The 16,087-nt window shown below is 39.3% G+C and overlaps 2 protein-coding genes across 2 annotated transcripts; one reads left to right on the top strand and one right to left on the bottom strand.

The window, feature by feature from the left end:
- Positions 1-1,731: 1,731 nt before the first annotated feature.
- Positions 1,732-6,830, top strand: nostrin (nitric oxide synthase trafficking; the record flags this gene model as incomplete). The annotated part of the gene is made up of 17 exons (XM_083776712.1): positions 1,732-1,793; positions 1,906-1,939; positions 2,260-2,345; positions 2,904-2,987; positions 3,203-3,265; positions 3,423-3,504; positions 4,052-4,114; positions 4,425-4,523; positions 4,656-4,781; positions 4,947-5,045; positions 5,141-5,266; positions 5,434-5,542; positions 5,668-5,756; positions 5,853-5,978; positions 6,101-6,404; positions 6,459-6,551; positions 6,652-6,830. The coding sequence occupies 17 exons, from the start codon at positions 1,732-1,734 to the stop codon at positions 6,786-6,788; spliced, it is 1,782 nt and encodes a 593-aa protein (XP_083632838.1). The 3' UTR covers positions 6,789-6,830.
- Positions 6,831-9,554: 2,724 nt separating this feature from the next.
- Positions 9,555-14,775, bottom strand: spc25 (SPC25 component of NDC80 kinetochore complex). The gene is made up of 7 exons (XM_083776202.1): positions 14,698-14,775; positions 12,877-13,035; positions 11,967-12,032; positions 11,273-11,419; positions 11,069-11,173; positions 10,385-10,483; positions 9,555-10,098 (listed from the first exon to the last, which is right to left on the bottom strand). The coding sequence occupies exons 2-7, from the start codon at positions 13,025-13,027 to the stop codon at positions 9,944-9,946; spliced, it is 723 nt and encodes a 240-aa protein (XP_083632328.1). The 5' UTR covers positions 13,028-13,035; positions 14,698-14,775; the 3' UTR covers positions 9,555-9,943.
- Positions 14,776-16,087: the final 1,312 nt, after the last annotated feature.

Here is a 16,087-nt window from a genome sequence, read left to right on the forward strand (position 1 = left end):
ATTCATTTTCCTTGCGCAAATTTATTCTCTTTATATATTTGCATCAAAATGCACTCGACAAAATATCAAAGCACTCCTGTTGGTACAACCCACTTTCTGTTTAGCCAATGAATGAAAACATTCCACTCTATTGTGTAAGCATGCTATTTAAACATACAGTAGTCTGGCATACTGGGGGTGATATATTGTGTTGATGTCATTCTGTTATTTATTTGTTATACTCTAGGTATGTTGGCAGATTACGGTCAGATGTCTTACCTGCTTTCATGTCAGTGTTAATGGCTGTATGACCTTGGACAATTCAGCTGTTTAAGTTCATTCCATACACTGCAGACTCATTTGGTACTCCATAATAGTTTATTAGTTTGTGCTGGCAGAATGCTGCAAAAACTGGGTTTGTTTGTGCTGTGCACAGTATAAATCTAAGTATTAATTGAAATCCGAGAGTGTACAGATTAAAACTGAGGTTTTAACTGCCCCCCAAATGCCAAAATGTAATCGAATATTTATTTTTCCCACTCACACTCACAAAATGTAATGTGTGTACTTTACTCACAGCTCATTGTAATGGAAAATACAAACATTCAACATAAACTGTAAATGAGATGTCAATAACAGTATTATGTGTGTGAAAAAGATATGGCTAGATGCTGTATTTCCAGTTGAAGCATTTTGTTAAGTATTCTGATACATTTCTGGTAATAATTTCATTAAATGTTCTTTGCCCTCCTGGGAGGCAGACAAGAAGTGTTTGGATTATTAAAAAAAGAACTTAATCGAAGGTTGCAAATGAGCTCAGGCCTACGTAACTTTGAAAGTAACCTTTTGAGAGATGTTGAAATATAATGTAGTTTATCATTAGTTAATTTAAATTAATGATAGATATCCATGCTAAAACATTTCTCACAAAGCATTATGCAACCCTTTGATTCTACTCGGTGGTTGAAGAAGTACTCACAAAAGTATCTGTACTGCAATGTACCGATACTATATATATCGAGAACCGTTTGCCCCACCGACTTCGAATTCGACATACGCATTCCACACCACCACAGGGAGTGCAGTGCCCGGCCTTGAGTCGGTTGGACCAACGGTTGTCCAGAACCACCACAAAAGGCCTCTGCCCAGACACATAGACTATCCAGAACCAGCACAAAAGCCTCTGCCATGGCGCCGGACAGGGCCCAAATCCAGATCACCCCTACATCTCCATAATATGGAGCTGGCCTGTTCTGACATCACCCTTTATTAGCCAATTGATCAAGATCACACCTGTTCATCCCCAACGGGCACTGTTATAGTTCAAAATTACAAAGTACAAAGGTCTCCCAATTTGACAACCACTCGTTTATTTGAGGAAATAAACAATGAGCATGATTCATGAATACAAATCATTCCATCAACAGGACCTATCCTCTTTCACAACTAATCTATACACAAAACAGAATACATTTGTATTAGTAGTAAAGCTTTATACACCCACTATGAATTACCTAGTTCATAGTATAGCACGACTACAGTCAGTCATAATTGTCAGTCATAATATCAAATAATTGTTTTGGTATACCTGCACAATTTACCACACATAATGCTTGATCACATTCAGCTTTGTCATAGCTTAATGGTATAGCTGTTATTGACTGAAGGTACAGTACAAGCCAAGGTGTTTAATCTGTTAATGGAATTTCCCCCTTGTGCCGTCCCCACTGGCAAAGCCCAGGTAATTTCCACATGAGTGACTTTGGGAGGAGAGTGGTCAAAGTTCCAGGTACAAAGTCAATAAACAGCTATACGCAACAAAATCCTGGATGTTAATGTATCTTTGAAAGTGTGAGAACCGACCTTAACAGATCAACCTTCACACCCACAAATTTAAATCAACACTCTGGATTTTACTGTGTGCAGTTTTAAAATGAAGGAACCCACGAGCACCTGCTCTGTAAGTACTTATTTTCATAAACTACAACTATATACAATTTATTTGAAATCCTGTGGTATAGGAACAATCTCTTACATTTTCTTTTGCAAAATATAGTTTCAGTCAAGACATTTTAATTATGAACTTTTACTCTGTTTTACCTTAGCTATTGCAGCATGTGGCAGAATTCACATGCAAAGGCTCAACTTATGTGATTTAGATATTTTATGTATAGACATAGCACTCTATAGTGTACTGATTATTGATGACTTCTTATGTATTTGATATTTGATGCTAAATGCCTAAATTGTAATCATGAAGGCTTTTGAATTGTGTTTCAGTATAATCTCTTGTACCAAAATGTGAAGTGCTTCTCAAAAAATGGCGAGTCCTTCTTCAAAGAACTCATGACAGTCTTTCAGCAGAGGTAAGCTCAATAGATGACTGATTCCCTAACTCCAGAAGCTGGCTAAATTTATTGACCAGCTTGACTGAGGTCATTTTGACCTATTTTTTGAGATATTCTTTTTCCAATATCTCAGACATGTTTGACATCTGAAACATTTTCTAAATATGAATTTAAGCACATGCTACTTCTGTCACATTTTACTTCAGTCATGCTAGTGTTATTAAGAGGTTCCAACAGAACCAAACTTAAACGGTTTGCTAGTACATTGTACAAAATACTATACTGCTCAATTTGAATTATGTATATATAAATACAGTAATTACATATCCTCTTCAAATAGCCACAGTGAATACATTAGATAATTGCTATAGGTAGCCTACTGCACCAAAGTATGCATACAATAAGAAACCTTTTTACAATGCTTAAGAATAATATAATAATTAACGTGAAGCCTTGGCTTTTCACCACATTCATTATACCACATTATTTGGAGTTTTACAATGCAGTATAACTTGTTAGTCTCCCACAGTGAGTTCAACCATTGTAGTTACTCTTTGACCTTTGCTATAACTTCAGGGCTGAGCTGGAGCATTCTTATGCCAAAGGACTGCAAAAGGTTGCTGGCAAAATCATCAGGGCCTCTAAAGGAATGACAAACAAGTAAGCAATTCACATGACTACTCTATAACAGTGGCTTGAAGGCTTCCAAACGTTTCAGCTCAAGATCCAAAAGAGAGATTAGAAGTTTGCCCAGCACTCAAACTAGTGAAGTGAAAAAACTAGCAGATCTAGAAGTTAGATCTGCTAGTTACTGAGATGTCACATTAATGAAGCCATAAACTCCATAACCCTTTTCACGATTGCTTCCTTCTCAGTTCCATCTACAACGCATGGTGTCATGTGTCAAATGAGATGTATTCAACAGCAGACATCCACAGGTACCGTACTTTTTCAAACGAATGAAATGTTACCAGGTATCTACTATCTATGCATGTATCAGAAAATAATCTAGATTGTGGTAAGCAAAGTGCATTCCGTTTTTTGTCAGGCCACCATCTTCAGTGCAGACATGAAAATGTGATGTTCTTATTTTAGAACATTAGGAAATGCCTTTCAGCAAGAAGCAATCCTCGAACTACGACAAACCATAGACGAACAGAACAAGAGGAAGAGGCCTGTATGTAAGGCTAAAGTATTCTCTCTGACTCTGTCTATCCATCCATCCATCCATCCGTCTGTCTGTCTGTCTGTCTGTCTGTCTGTCTGTCTGTCTGTCTGTCTGTCTGTCTGTCTGTCTGTCTGTCTGTCTGTCTGTCTGTCTGTCTGTCTGTCTGTCTGTCTGTCTGTCTGTCTGTCTGTCTGTCTGTCTGTCTGTCTGTCTGTCTGTCTGTCTGTCTGTCTGTCTGTCTGTCTGTCTGTCTGTCCATCCCATTCAGCCTCTGTCTGTCTGTCCATCCCATTTAGCCTCTGTCTGTCTATATGTCTGTCCATCCCATTTAGCCTGTCTGTCTGTCTATATGTCTGTCCATCCCATTTAGCCTCTGTCTGTCTATATGTCTGTCCATCCCATTTAGCCTGTCTGTCTGTCTGTCTGTCTGTCTATATGTCTGTCCATCCCATTTAGCCTCTGTCTGTCTGTCATCTATCTTATCAATGTCTTTCATACCATTCAGCCATTTCTGTACTGCTAAATCACTGATGCTGTCGGGGGTATTTTTTCATAGCTTGATAATGTTGTTGAGAAAACTGGAAAACTTGTTGCTGCTAACTGGAGCGAGCAGCTTAAGGTAGGAACAGCTTACTTATTATTACAGTTTTTCTCGACCACTTGCTTGGTTGCATTTCTTGAAGCTTATCCCCAAAACAGTTCAATTCGCTTGTAAAAAGAAACGTGTCTTTCTTTCTTTTGCTATTGTTCAAAGATTAATACATTTTAAGTGACAAAAAACAATCAAATGATGGCTTCCAATAAATTGCTACAACAATGTCACCAAATGTTTAGCATCTTCTGAGCATTATGTCAACCCTGACACACAACAATGAAATGCAGCTAAAGTACTTCACCATACTGCTTGTGTTTTCTCTTTACCATGACAGATGAAGAAGAAATTGGTTGGAATGACAAGAGAGCATGAGTCTCTATTCAATTTTGTTGAGAACAACAAGCACATATGCACAGAGAAAGAAAAACAAAAGGTAGAGTACTGACAAGTATGATTTGACCATCAGTACACATTTAACAGTGTACTCACTCTGAGAAAGTATGCTGTACACAGTTGTAGCATTAACTATTCAAATGCTTGCTAAATAACATCTGCTACACTATAGATGCTTAACCGACTGACTAAGTCAGCAGAGGCACAGACACGCGTTGATGAAGAATACTTCAATATCAACATGGAAGGCCATCAAATCAGACTAAAGTGGGAAAATACACTGAAACACTGCTACCAGGTTTGAAGTTTTATTGTAAACGTATCTAAAACAAATATTCAACTATCCAATCATCCATAATAAATAATACATAAAGTCTAGAATAGACTATGTATCTTCAGGTAGCCTTATTTAGGATTAGAAATGGCTGTAAAGGTGTTTCCTGAGATACTCTGTCTGTTTCAGGTCATCCAGGAGCTGGAGAAACAGCGGATCGAAATTCTGTTCAACATTCTGAACAGATACAATCTCCAAATGTCTAGCTTTGGGCAGACTCTCAAACATGTGAGCTTTCTTGATTTCTAACCTGCAGCTGCAGGGCTGATTGATGCCACCATTCATCGATACGAGTAACACTTGTTCTGTCATGTCACCTTTAGAGCCAGCGACAGATCGAGCAGGCCGTTCAAAGGGTCGATGTGGAGAAAGACATTCAAACCCTGGTAGAGGAGACCAGTATCATGGCTGAGGAGAACAAAGCAGAGTTTTTGATGACTGATTATTTTGTAAGAACACAAATTCTACAATAAACATACAGTGCAATAAATTCAAATGAATTAGATGTAGCATTGCCATTATACCCAATCAATGATGAAAACAAAGAGAACTGCTCCCATGTTTTACATGTGATTCTGTAGCCTGTCCTTAAAGTGATCCATCTGCCTTCTATCAGGAAGAGGATAGAAAGTCACTGATGGGGAAAAATAGAAGACGAGAAGCCATCAAAATCAAACTCCAGCGACTGGAAGATAGTATCACAAAGTCAAAGAAAGACTGCGAGGGTACTGTTATTGACTCCGAGTTCATTAACCTTGTCATAACTCTGTATTAGGCTACATCAAGCAGCAATCGTTGTACACAGGGAATGCCATTTAATTAATCATCTGTAAATATGTTTTATGTGTAGGGCTTGACAAACTGATGAAGACATACTCTGAAAATCCATCTTTTTCAAACCAAAAAAACCTTGAGGAAACTGAACAGCTGCATGATGAGGTACTTCTGCTGGATTATATCAAACTTCCAAAATAAAGGAAAAGCCAGATATAGATGTCAGCTAATGTACAATATGTTTAATATTGGTGCCTCTAGACCACTCTGAAGTTGGATCTTCTCGAGGCTACTCAATACAAGTTGTCCATATCACTGACTGAATTAGAAGGAAGACCTAAGGCTTCGCACCGATTCAGTGAGAGCATCACCAAATGGAAAGACAAGGTAGGCATACACACACTGTCTCAAGTACATAATGGCAAGTTTCTATCCCCAGTATTGACATGTTTTAAGCCAAGGTATGCCATGTAAACGCTCAGCATAATAACTAATTTCCTCTGTCCAAGGATTGTGAGCACAGTGTTGTCCAACTGACCCGCCCAGTCAAAATAAGGAAAACGCCATTCAGATCCCGTCAATCACTTCGGGCCTCCATCATTTACAAGGGACATGTTGTGAAACGGGAGTCTGTGGACTCTTCATCTGGTCCCATTGAGAATGTCACTACCACAACACGGAGCCAAGAGACTGCAGTTATAGATTGTAGCAGCACTGTTAATAATGTCGCCCAATCTGAAACAGATGACACAGCTCAAGGTGAGGGGTTGATAATAAATACCCTATTATATGGTTGTATTATTTATCATCACAATTCTATTTCCATCATATAAATATACACAAACTACAAATATCAACATTTAACAGGTCAAAAGGTTGCAGAATGGGGCAGCATAGGAAAATGTAAAGCTTTATATGATTTCACATCCAATCAAGACGATGAATTGAATATGAAAGAAGGTAAGACTGACATTATGTGCAATACAGTAACATTGCACATCAATTCAAATAGTATGATTAATGGTTAATGAACTAGTAAAATGACAAAAAACATTTTCAGGGGATCTTCTGGCGATCTATGGGAAGGATGACAGTGGTTGGTGGTTTGGCGCACTCAACGGGCAGACAGGCCACTTCCCATCAACCTATGTTGAGGAGCTGCCCATGTTAAGCATTGTGAAATCATCTGATGTGTGACATACCTGACTTCCATACATTGATAATGTAATGAGGACACAAATTCTGATCTTGTGTCCAAAAACAAAAGAGAACTATGTAGTGTACTTTAAGCGACTAGCAACTAGTCGACTATTCAACTAGTAAATCCACTAGTTGACCTTGTTGGTAGTAGTTGACTAGTTGATAAGAAAAAAAGCTTATTTTTCAAGATCAGCTAGAATGCTACATTATAGTCACCAATGTACACCGTTTTTAAATGTACAAATACGTTATTTTTTACATAATAGGTAGTTAAACAACTAGGCAACTAGTAAAAAACACTAGAAGTGAAAGCCCTAGTGTGCAGTACTGTAACTTTCTGTATTTGAAAATAAATGCTTATTTCTTAAGAATTCTTACAGATCCATTTATGTTGTCACTAGGAAGGGGTTAGGCTAAAGAAACTACCGGTAGACTGTTTGGGGGGAAAGACTTCTGGGGTTATTTTCCTCCTTTCTTCTATTTTGTTTTAAATATCTATAGTTTATAGTTGCAGCATGACATAACTGAGTATGTAGCCTACACCAGTAAGACTGAGGGCGAGAAGTGTGCACGCATCCACCTGGATGACAGCAGACTGCTGGGCAGTCTGGAGTTAAGTAGTTTCTTCCCGACAGCAACACATTTGTTTTATAATCATTTGGTGGTGGGGGGGCTGAAAAGTTTGAGAACCACTACTGTAGGTAATTAAAGAAAAGTAATGTATAGCCTACTTTCTGATGGGAACGATATTTTCCTGGGATCACTACATGCTGTTGATGCTTTAGTTGTCTCCACCAGGCCCAAGGCATGTGGGGAGAGTATGTTTTGCACTCCGTCCGTCCGTGTGTCCGTCCGTCCGTGTGTCCGTGAGCAGCTAATCTCGGCCACCGTTAACCCGGTCGATGCCAAATTTTGCACACACACTCCCTGGATGCCAACCATGAACCTCTGCCCCAAACTTTCCAGAACGGCCTGTTATAGCGCCACCAGGAGGCCACTTTGTGCAAAACAAGTTTTTGCACAGTACACCTACAGATTTTGTCCAAACATCACGCAAATTGGTACACAGTCTCTCTAGAGCCATTCAACCAAACCGGTCTTTCAGATTTCTCAGACTCCATCCTGATTGGTTAAGATTGACTTCCAAAATTCACAGGAGTGCTCAGTTTCAAACAAAATGCTGCAAATCATGAACACATCGCGTGATTTCCGTGAAATTGTGCACCCACATTCCCACTAGGCCGAGGACGAAATGCCACATGAACAATTTCAACTCAGCCTCAAGGTGGCGCTATAACTGGCCGAAAAGTGTTTTTACCTCTAACTGCACAGATCTGTGGATAACTTTGTATGCCAACTCCCTAGAGGCCAAGGAAAAACCTTTGCCTGGAATTTTTCACATCTGCTCTTTATAGCGCCACCAGGAGGCCGACATATGTAAAACACATTTTCTATTATTACTCCTTCACATTTTATCAAAATTTCATGCAAATCGGTACACATGATCTCCATAGTCATGTGATCAAGACAGGTTTGTTTGATTTCTCATATTCCATCCTGATTGGCCACGATTGGCTCCTACAGTTTTCAGGAGTAGCAAATGGCCACAACTCCTCAACGCAGCGTCCGATTGCGATGAAACTGTGCACGCATATTCCCACTAGGCTGAGGAAGAATCCTGGTGGAGACCTGTGCCGATTGGCACTTTATCTAGTTTATGGTGTTTTTTTAAACTACAGTAATTTTATAATTTCCCACATTGACTTTGTTGATTCTGTTGCATCTTTACACAACTGGTGAGGTACTAAGAAGGAAAGGGAGGATGGAACAGCAGGGATACCAAGAAGCCATCAAGTCTATGTGTATTGCATACAAATAATGCAATACACAAAAACCTTAATGGAATTGATTTGTCAAAAAGGGTATTGAGTCTGCATGGGCAATTGATTTATGAGTCTGCATGGGTAATTATTTCATGGTTCAAGCAGTGCATGATACATAAACGGTCCATTATAATTGCGAGAACAGCTTTTTCAAAGGCTTTCATCTTCCTTGTACAATGCTCTGCATTCCACTTATGCCGCATTACTTGATCATTCAGAGGTCAACAACACACAGCAAAGCCACCTAATTTATGCAAAATTATGTTAAAATGAAAAAAGAATTAATTACCTACTGTGAAAGCAGTTGCTTGATGTATCAAATCTACTGTGTAAGTGTACATCAGACACCGGAAGTCCCCTCCCATCCACTTGCATTGAGACCCCTTTTCCACCAGTTGGTTCCCAATGGGAACCGGTTCAGTTCTTTTTGGTTTTTAGTCCATGAGCCAGAGCTCCAAAATGGGTGGGCAAACTATACCCTATATTAAATTGTTTATAGGATCAATACAAGTAAATTAATACATGATAACCCTTCCACAGTAGTACCTTTTTCATATTTCTGATTATTTTGCTTTTTATTTTATTTTACATAATGCCTCATTTGCATATTTAAAAATGTGTAATATAATAAATCATTGCCTTCATGTAAGTACTCAATTGGGGAAGTTTCATGGTGATAACAATCTAATATAGGTATGGTTTTGCCTACTCAATTCATAATTAACGTTCCAATTTTGGAGCTCTGGCTCATGGACTAAAAACCAAAAAGAACTGAACCGGTTCACATTGGGAACCAACTGGTGGAAAAGGGGCCTGAGTGTTGCAAGTGGATGGGAGGGGTATTCCGGTGCCGTCTCTATTATTTATAACTCTATGCTCATACCTAGTGGAAGTGTGTAGGGTGAGTGGCGAGAAGCTAGTTTCACGCACACGCACACGCACACACACAGTCTCAACAGCATCACTTCTTCCCAACATGCGTGTCACTTGATCAGAACCACTTACTCGCATGTGACGTGATCTAAAATGGCAACCACACATGCGCAGTACGAGGGCATACAAACACACACACACACACAGATAGATATTTCTTCATTTATTAGTTTAGATTAATCACTGTTTAAAAAGTAATGAATCACCTGTGGGCTTCGGAGAGAATAGGGTTCTGCGTTTCATAGTATACCAGTAAACCTGAGGGCGAGAAGCGACCTCGCCCCAAAGGGAATGGAATTGTTAACTGCGACCTGCAGTCGCAATAACAGATTCATATTAAGACAAGGCCTTCTGAGAGCTCAACTCCTCCAAATGTGCTAGAGAAACAAACTCCTTCCTGACGTTTGCAATAAATGCTGAGAAGTTATTCGTCTCCTGCAATCGGCTTTCCAGATCAGACAAAAATTCAAGATGTGGATTGTTGGACACAACTGTGGATAAGAACAAATAGAGAGGCAGGGAGAGAATATTATATAGGAATATATACTCATTAGATTTGAACTATGGTCACTTACAAGTCATAATTTCACCAGAGAACACTGGCTTTGCTTTAAATGTTACAAGACTAATAGCATATATGTATTAATGCAAAATAAATAATCTCACTGCTGAAATTTTAGGCCAAGTCCAAGCGAATGGAACTTTAATCTATGATTGTAACATGTAATTTATGGAAAATGTGCATGCATAAGTATTATTACACTTTACTTAACTTACCATCATAAGTCCCGTCTTCTTTGAACCCCAATAAGAAGGTGTATACCCTCTTTGGGTCAGAGGGGCTGATATTGCGGAAGACAAACTGCAACTTTCCACCTTTAAAAAAAAGAAAGAAAACTTTAAAACTCCTAATCTTGTAAATCACTGTTTATAAGTTTAAAATTAAATATTCTTCAGGGGACCACCAATGTGGGCACTGTAAATGTTTGCTGTAATTCGCTTATGGTAACACACAACCTGCTTTTGTTGTCAATTGTCACCCAATTCTAATCATTTCCAATCCCCCTGCTGTATGCAATAATTTGTAGTGTGTATTATTTTTACTTTGTCTCATAGGAGTGCTGTGGGCAGTTCAGAAACCCATCTTCCAGTGACATCATTAGGTGGATTTTTATTATATTATTATTTTTTACATTTAGATTTTTATTCCACGAGAACAATGGCTTCCATTATTGCATTCCAACTTTTCAGGAATAGAAAGCCTGCAGTTTCTATTAGCTTGGATTCCCCATCCATGTCGTCACTGGAAGACAGGTTTCTGAACTGCCCACAGCCATCCTATGAGACACAGACTGAGTAGAAAATAATTGTGCTATTTTATCATGAACATTAGTGAGGACCAATTATACAAACATATGTTGAAAAGTGGTGAAGTCGTCATTTAATGTGAAAAATCTTTACCATGTATTTTTCTGATTTCCAAACCCAGATTATCCTGAAACACTTGTTTGGCTTTGTTGAGATTTCTCATTTTGTCTTTGTATGCCTTGTGTTGAGACAGAGTCACTGGGGACACAAGAAAACAAATGTTATGCGCCAGCAATAGAACATTGTGTCTATTCTGATATTATATGGCAAAAGTCTACGTTTAAAACATCGACTTACACTCTCTCCTCTTAGAATGATCCTCGGTCAGTCTCTGCATCTTCTGGCTAATGTCTTCTTTCTGTGCGTCTTTGTGCTGAATCTCAGATGTCATCTCAGAAATGTCATTACCTTTCCCCTTTATTGATTTAGCAATTACTTTCGTGTCTGGGGAGAAGATAATGCAATGATTCCTTTGTATTCATTCTGCAGCAACAAATTATCATCTTTGTTGAGCAAAGGTGTTGTTACTTCAACATAACTAATAATTCTAGAGATTGCGTCCTCAAAATGCAAGGACAAAACGTGTGGACGGAATGCGTCCTCAGATATTGAGTGCTGTGATTGGCTGGAAGGTGTGTCATTCTGTGCTGTGATGGGAGAGGGAGAGAGAAACTCTGCACATACTTTGGGTATGTCATATCCCCGAACGGGTATGGACTAGTTACTATTATTCCCCTTTCTCGTGGAAAAAAAGAAAAAGTTTTAGTGGTGGAACCAAAACTAATATTGCCAATACACGTCAACAATAAAATGTCGAGTGGTGAAGCTCATTTTGAAATGCACATACAGTGCTTACACTTACAGTGGGCCTGACGGCTGGCATAGCCGTCTGGGAATCTAGGCTGGTAATCCCGACGACCTGTGCTGCATGTTACCCCCCATCTCTCTCCCCATTTCCTGTCAGCCTACTGCTTGGCACAAAGTAGCTCACCTCTTGCGTATGTCTGTAACTTCACAAACAGTGCCTGATCAGCCTTACATTTCTTTGAACATTGATCTGTAAAGAGTAAGAAAGTGGAGGGAGAAACGTATTAGTAAGTACAACGAGGCTGAATATCATACATTCTTAATTACTTGCGCATGCAAGTACTGCGATCGCCTGGGTATGTATGGATGTCGGGTATGTATGTCTGTGTCCTCCAACAGGGGGGACCACCATTCTTGGTGACGTAACTATGGTACGTTTCAAGGTTGGTATAAGGTCAATAACGGGTCTAAAGGATTTAGAATAGCAGAGAGCTCTAGGACTCAGCAGCAGTCGTATACCCAGACAGCAGAGAATCTCTAGGACTCAGAGCAGCAGTCATACCCAGACTGCTCTAAGGTACTCAGAGCAGCAGTCGTACCCAGACAGCACAGCAGCAGAGAGCTTTAAATAAGACTTCTGTTCTAAATATGACACATATCACATCACAACAATATCATAAAAAAAAACAGAGGCTAATGTTGACCAAATATTCTGAATATATACAGGTACAATGTGTCCTGCAAACTAGAATGGAAGCAGGTATCATTCATTGTCAACTGCTGAAATCTTGGAGGAATGAATATGATTATTGATTCTTTAATGACTAATATCCTGCCGCAAAAGGGCAATAGTAGGCATGATTAGGGGGAAGATTTATTTTAAGTCGTAGATGAAGAAAAAAATGTAACCGGTTGAAAAGCAGTTTGTCTACCTATACAACAGCACACACACACATACACATTAATGAGATAAATGTAGGAGACAGGTTCAAGAGCTGCATGTGATAGATAATTTAAAGTGTGCTCTCTCAAAGTTCAAATAAAAGGAATTTACCACGTATGAATAATAGTTGTATACTGAATATTACTCATACCAATGGCAGATTGCATGAACTGTGAAGTGTCCTGACACAGCTCCCCGACCGCCTCCAAGTCTTCAGAACTCCGGGTGAAGAGCTTGTTACGGATGTCTGTCATTGCACCTCCAAACCACTCACCAGTGTTTGGATCTTTAATAGAAGCCATGATAGGACCTGTAATTAAACAGTGCATTGTTTGGGCTTTGATTGATTGATTGATTGAAATATTTATTAACAGTTTGTAGAATTTACAGTACATTTTAAGCACAAACTCAATACAAAGACTGTCAACTGTGAGTGGACGACCCAATTAAGCATTACACTTGTTTACAACAGGGTCCACATTGTTCAATTCATCAAAACATTTAAAGACATACAGACATTTAGAGACATACAAATAGACATTTCTATGTAGCTAAAGTACAGAACAGGAATTCATCATATGGGAAGCAAAAAAGGGAAAAGATACAATATACAGTGAGGGAAAATGGGGGGGGGGGGGATTCAGATTTTACAGAGGCCAGTTTAGAATTGCAGCCATCCGTAGGTGCCCTTTGAGAGCGGTTTTGAAGGAGTCAAGGGATTCACATCGTCTTAATGACTGTTGGTAGGGCGTTCCACATTTTGGTGGCATAGGAGCGAAAATAATTTAGTCCCTCGTTTGTGCCGAATCTGGGTTGTACATGGTTTGTTGCACTCCCTCTGGTGTTGTGGGTGTGGACTTCGTTTACATACTATGGATCTTAAATGGAGAACTTAATATGCATGGAGATAACATTACCAGACGTTAAACACCTGGCTAATTTAACTTAGCCGCAAGAAACTTATATTGATTGATTTAATCATTGATTGATTGTATTAAGTTTGCAGAATTACAGTACATTTCAAGCACAAATTCAATACAAAGACTGTTAACTGTGAGTGGACGACCCAATTAAGCATTACACTTGTTTACAAGAGGGTCCACCTTGTTCAATTCATCTGTAGCCTACCTACATTAGGTTGCAATAGCCTCCATTGATTGACGCAGAAATACAACCAGTACGAGTCAGTCATACACGGTCTAAAATGATAACGCTGTGTATTCAATTCAGAGACAATTAGACATACAATAAGAATACTATAGCTATATCCTAGACATCCACACTAGAAATAAAACACTAGGAGCAAGTTGCAACATTGACAAGTCCTATGTATTAAACGAAGATCCCCAATATTGCAGCTGTAAGGACAGCTTGACTATTTTAATTTGTCTCTGTCGAGTCTTTGTTTCATAAAAATCCACATCTAGGCCAACTTTCTGTAAATAAACAATGCAGTATGTCGTTTCCTGTGTCGAGTTGGAACTTGGAGGTGCTCGTTTTCAATTACTGAACGTTCTGCTGCCTCCCGCATTTGTGCAATTTCTAAATAGATGGTGCACGCACGACCTTCACTGATATACAACAAGCGCTTCCTCCCTCGAACACACTCTGTTTCTACACAGTTGCTCATAATGACAACGGTGGATTTTTATGAAACAAAGACTTGACAGAGACAAAGGCACTATTGGAGTTTATCGTCCTTCAATACAATCAGATACGACTTTCCTGTTAAATCGGTCTGCATGTGCAGATAGCATCTAAATGTATACACTAAATACTTGGCGAGTCTCTCATTCTGACTACGTATTTTAACTACAGTTCTTGTTTAGTTAACCGTCATGGGTGTGCCAATAGTTAGCATACGTCGCTATCTTAACGTTACATGTCGGTTTAGCCATAGCATTCCAGGCAATTTAGATTCGCCGGTTAACGAAACATTTGTTACATTCTGATAGTACATACAAATACGTACAGTTGACATATGGAGCTGCCTGCCTGCTGCTGAGCGCGAGGATTGTTGTTTGAGCTTGTTTTCGAAAAATCGCGGTCTCTTCTTTCAGGTTTTTTGGCGGTTAGCATACATTTCAAGGTGCATTACCGCCACCAACTGGACTGTGTAGTACTAGGGATTGCACAGCAAACCAATAAAATAAAACCAAGTGGGTTTTGAATTGATTGAAATATTTATTAACAGTTTGTAGAATTTACAGTACATTTTAAGCACAAACTCAATACAAAGACTGTTAACTGTGAGTGGACGACCCAATTAAGCATTACACTTGTTTACAACAGGGTCCACATTGTTCAATTCATCAAAACATTTAGAGACATACAAATAGTGTACTTGTATAATATTATGGTAGACTTTCCTTGCTGCTTTTCCTAGAATACCTGACAGTGTAAAATCTTGATGATTAACCTTTTCCAACAACCTATATAACTGATTCCCATTCATCACTACTGTACTTCCTACAATGTTCTGTACCACAGCTCGCCGTCTCTTCTTCTTTTCCGGCAAACTAGACAGACGCCCGTCGGTGTATTGCTGCTGCCACCCACTGTTGGTGTTAGGTACTGCCCATTATTGTTCAGATGTAGTGCCCACTACTAGTATCCTGTCCTGTGGTCTCAGTTTCACTCACCTCACCTTAAGCTTAATGTAATTATGGATCCCCAAATTAATGATATTTGGCTGTGGGCCCATATCTTTTTTTAAGATATATTTGTGGGGCTTTTTGCCTTTATCGATAGATATATACAGTAGCTTGACAGGAAATGGGGAGAGATGCAGGGGAAGACACACAGCAAAGTTCGTCGGGATCGGAACTCGAAGTCTCGAACCCACGACACGCTGTCATGCTGGATTACCAGCCAAGGTGCCTGGACCGCTAAGCCGGCCCAGGCCCATATCTGAAAATATGTTTTGCTAGAGACCCCTATACAAGATTTGTTATTAAGATGTCCCAAAAAAATTACTTTGGGCTCCAAGTCCAGCACAGACCAGTCCACAGAGTGTGGGCTGGCTTATATAGGTGCCAGTTCACCTCTTGGACACTGTGCCGAGGTGCCTTTGAGCAAGCCACCAGAATCCGGAACCCTAACCTCTCCTGGGTGCTGATGAAGTGCTCGCCGTCATTCCATTTCTTCACATTTCATTTCCATATAGGCTCTGTGTGTGCATGTCTGTAATAATAATAATATAATAATAATAATAATAATAATAATAAATAAAGATAAATGTTTTTAATAACATTTTATGTCAACATAATCCCAGGAGGGTCCAGGTATTTAACACAGAGACAAACAATTACCCCATTTCTTGGATATGGAAAAAAGGTAATGGTAAAAATGGTGCATCTCAC

This window comes from Protomyctophum parallelum (assembly GCF_964188405.1).
Source record: "Protomyctophum parallelum genome assembly, chromosome: 11".
NCBI classification, from domain to species: domain Eukaryota; kingdom Metazoa; phylum Chordata; class Actinopteri; order Myctophiformes; family Myctophidae; genus Protomyctophum; species Protomyctophum parallelum.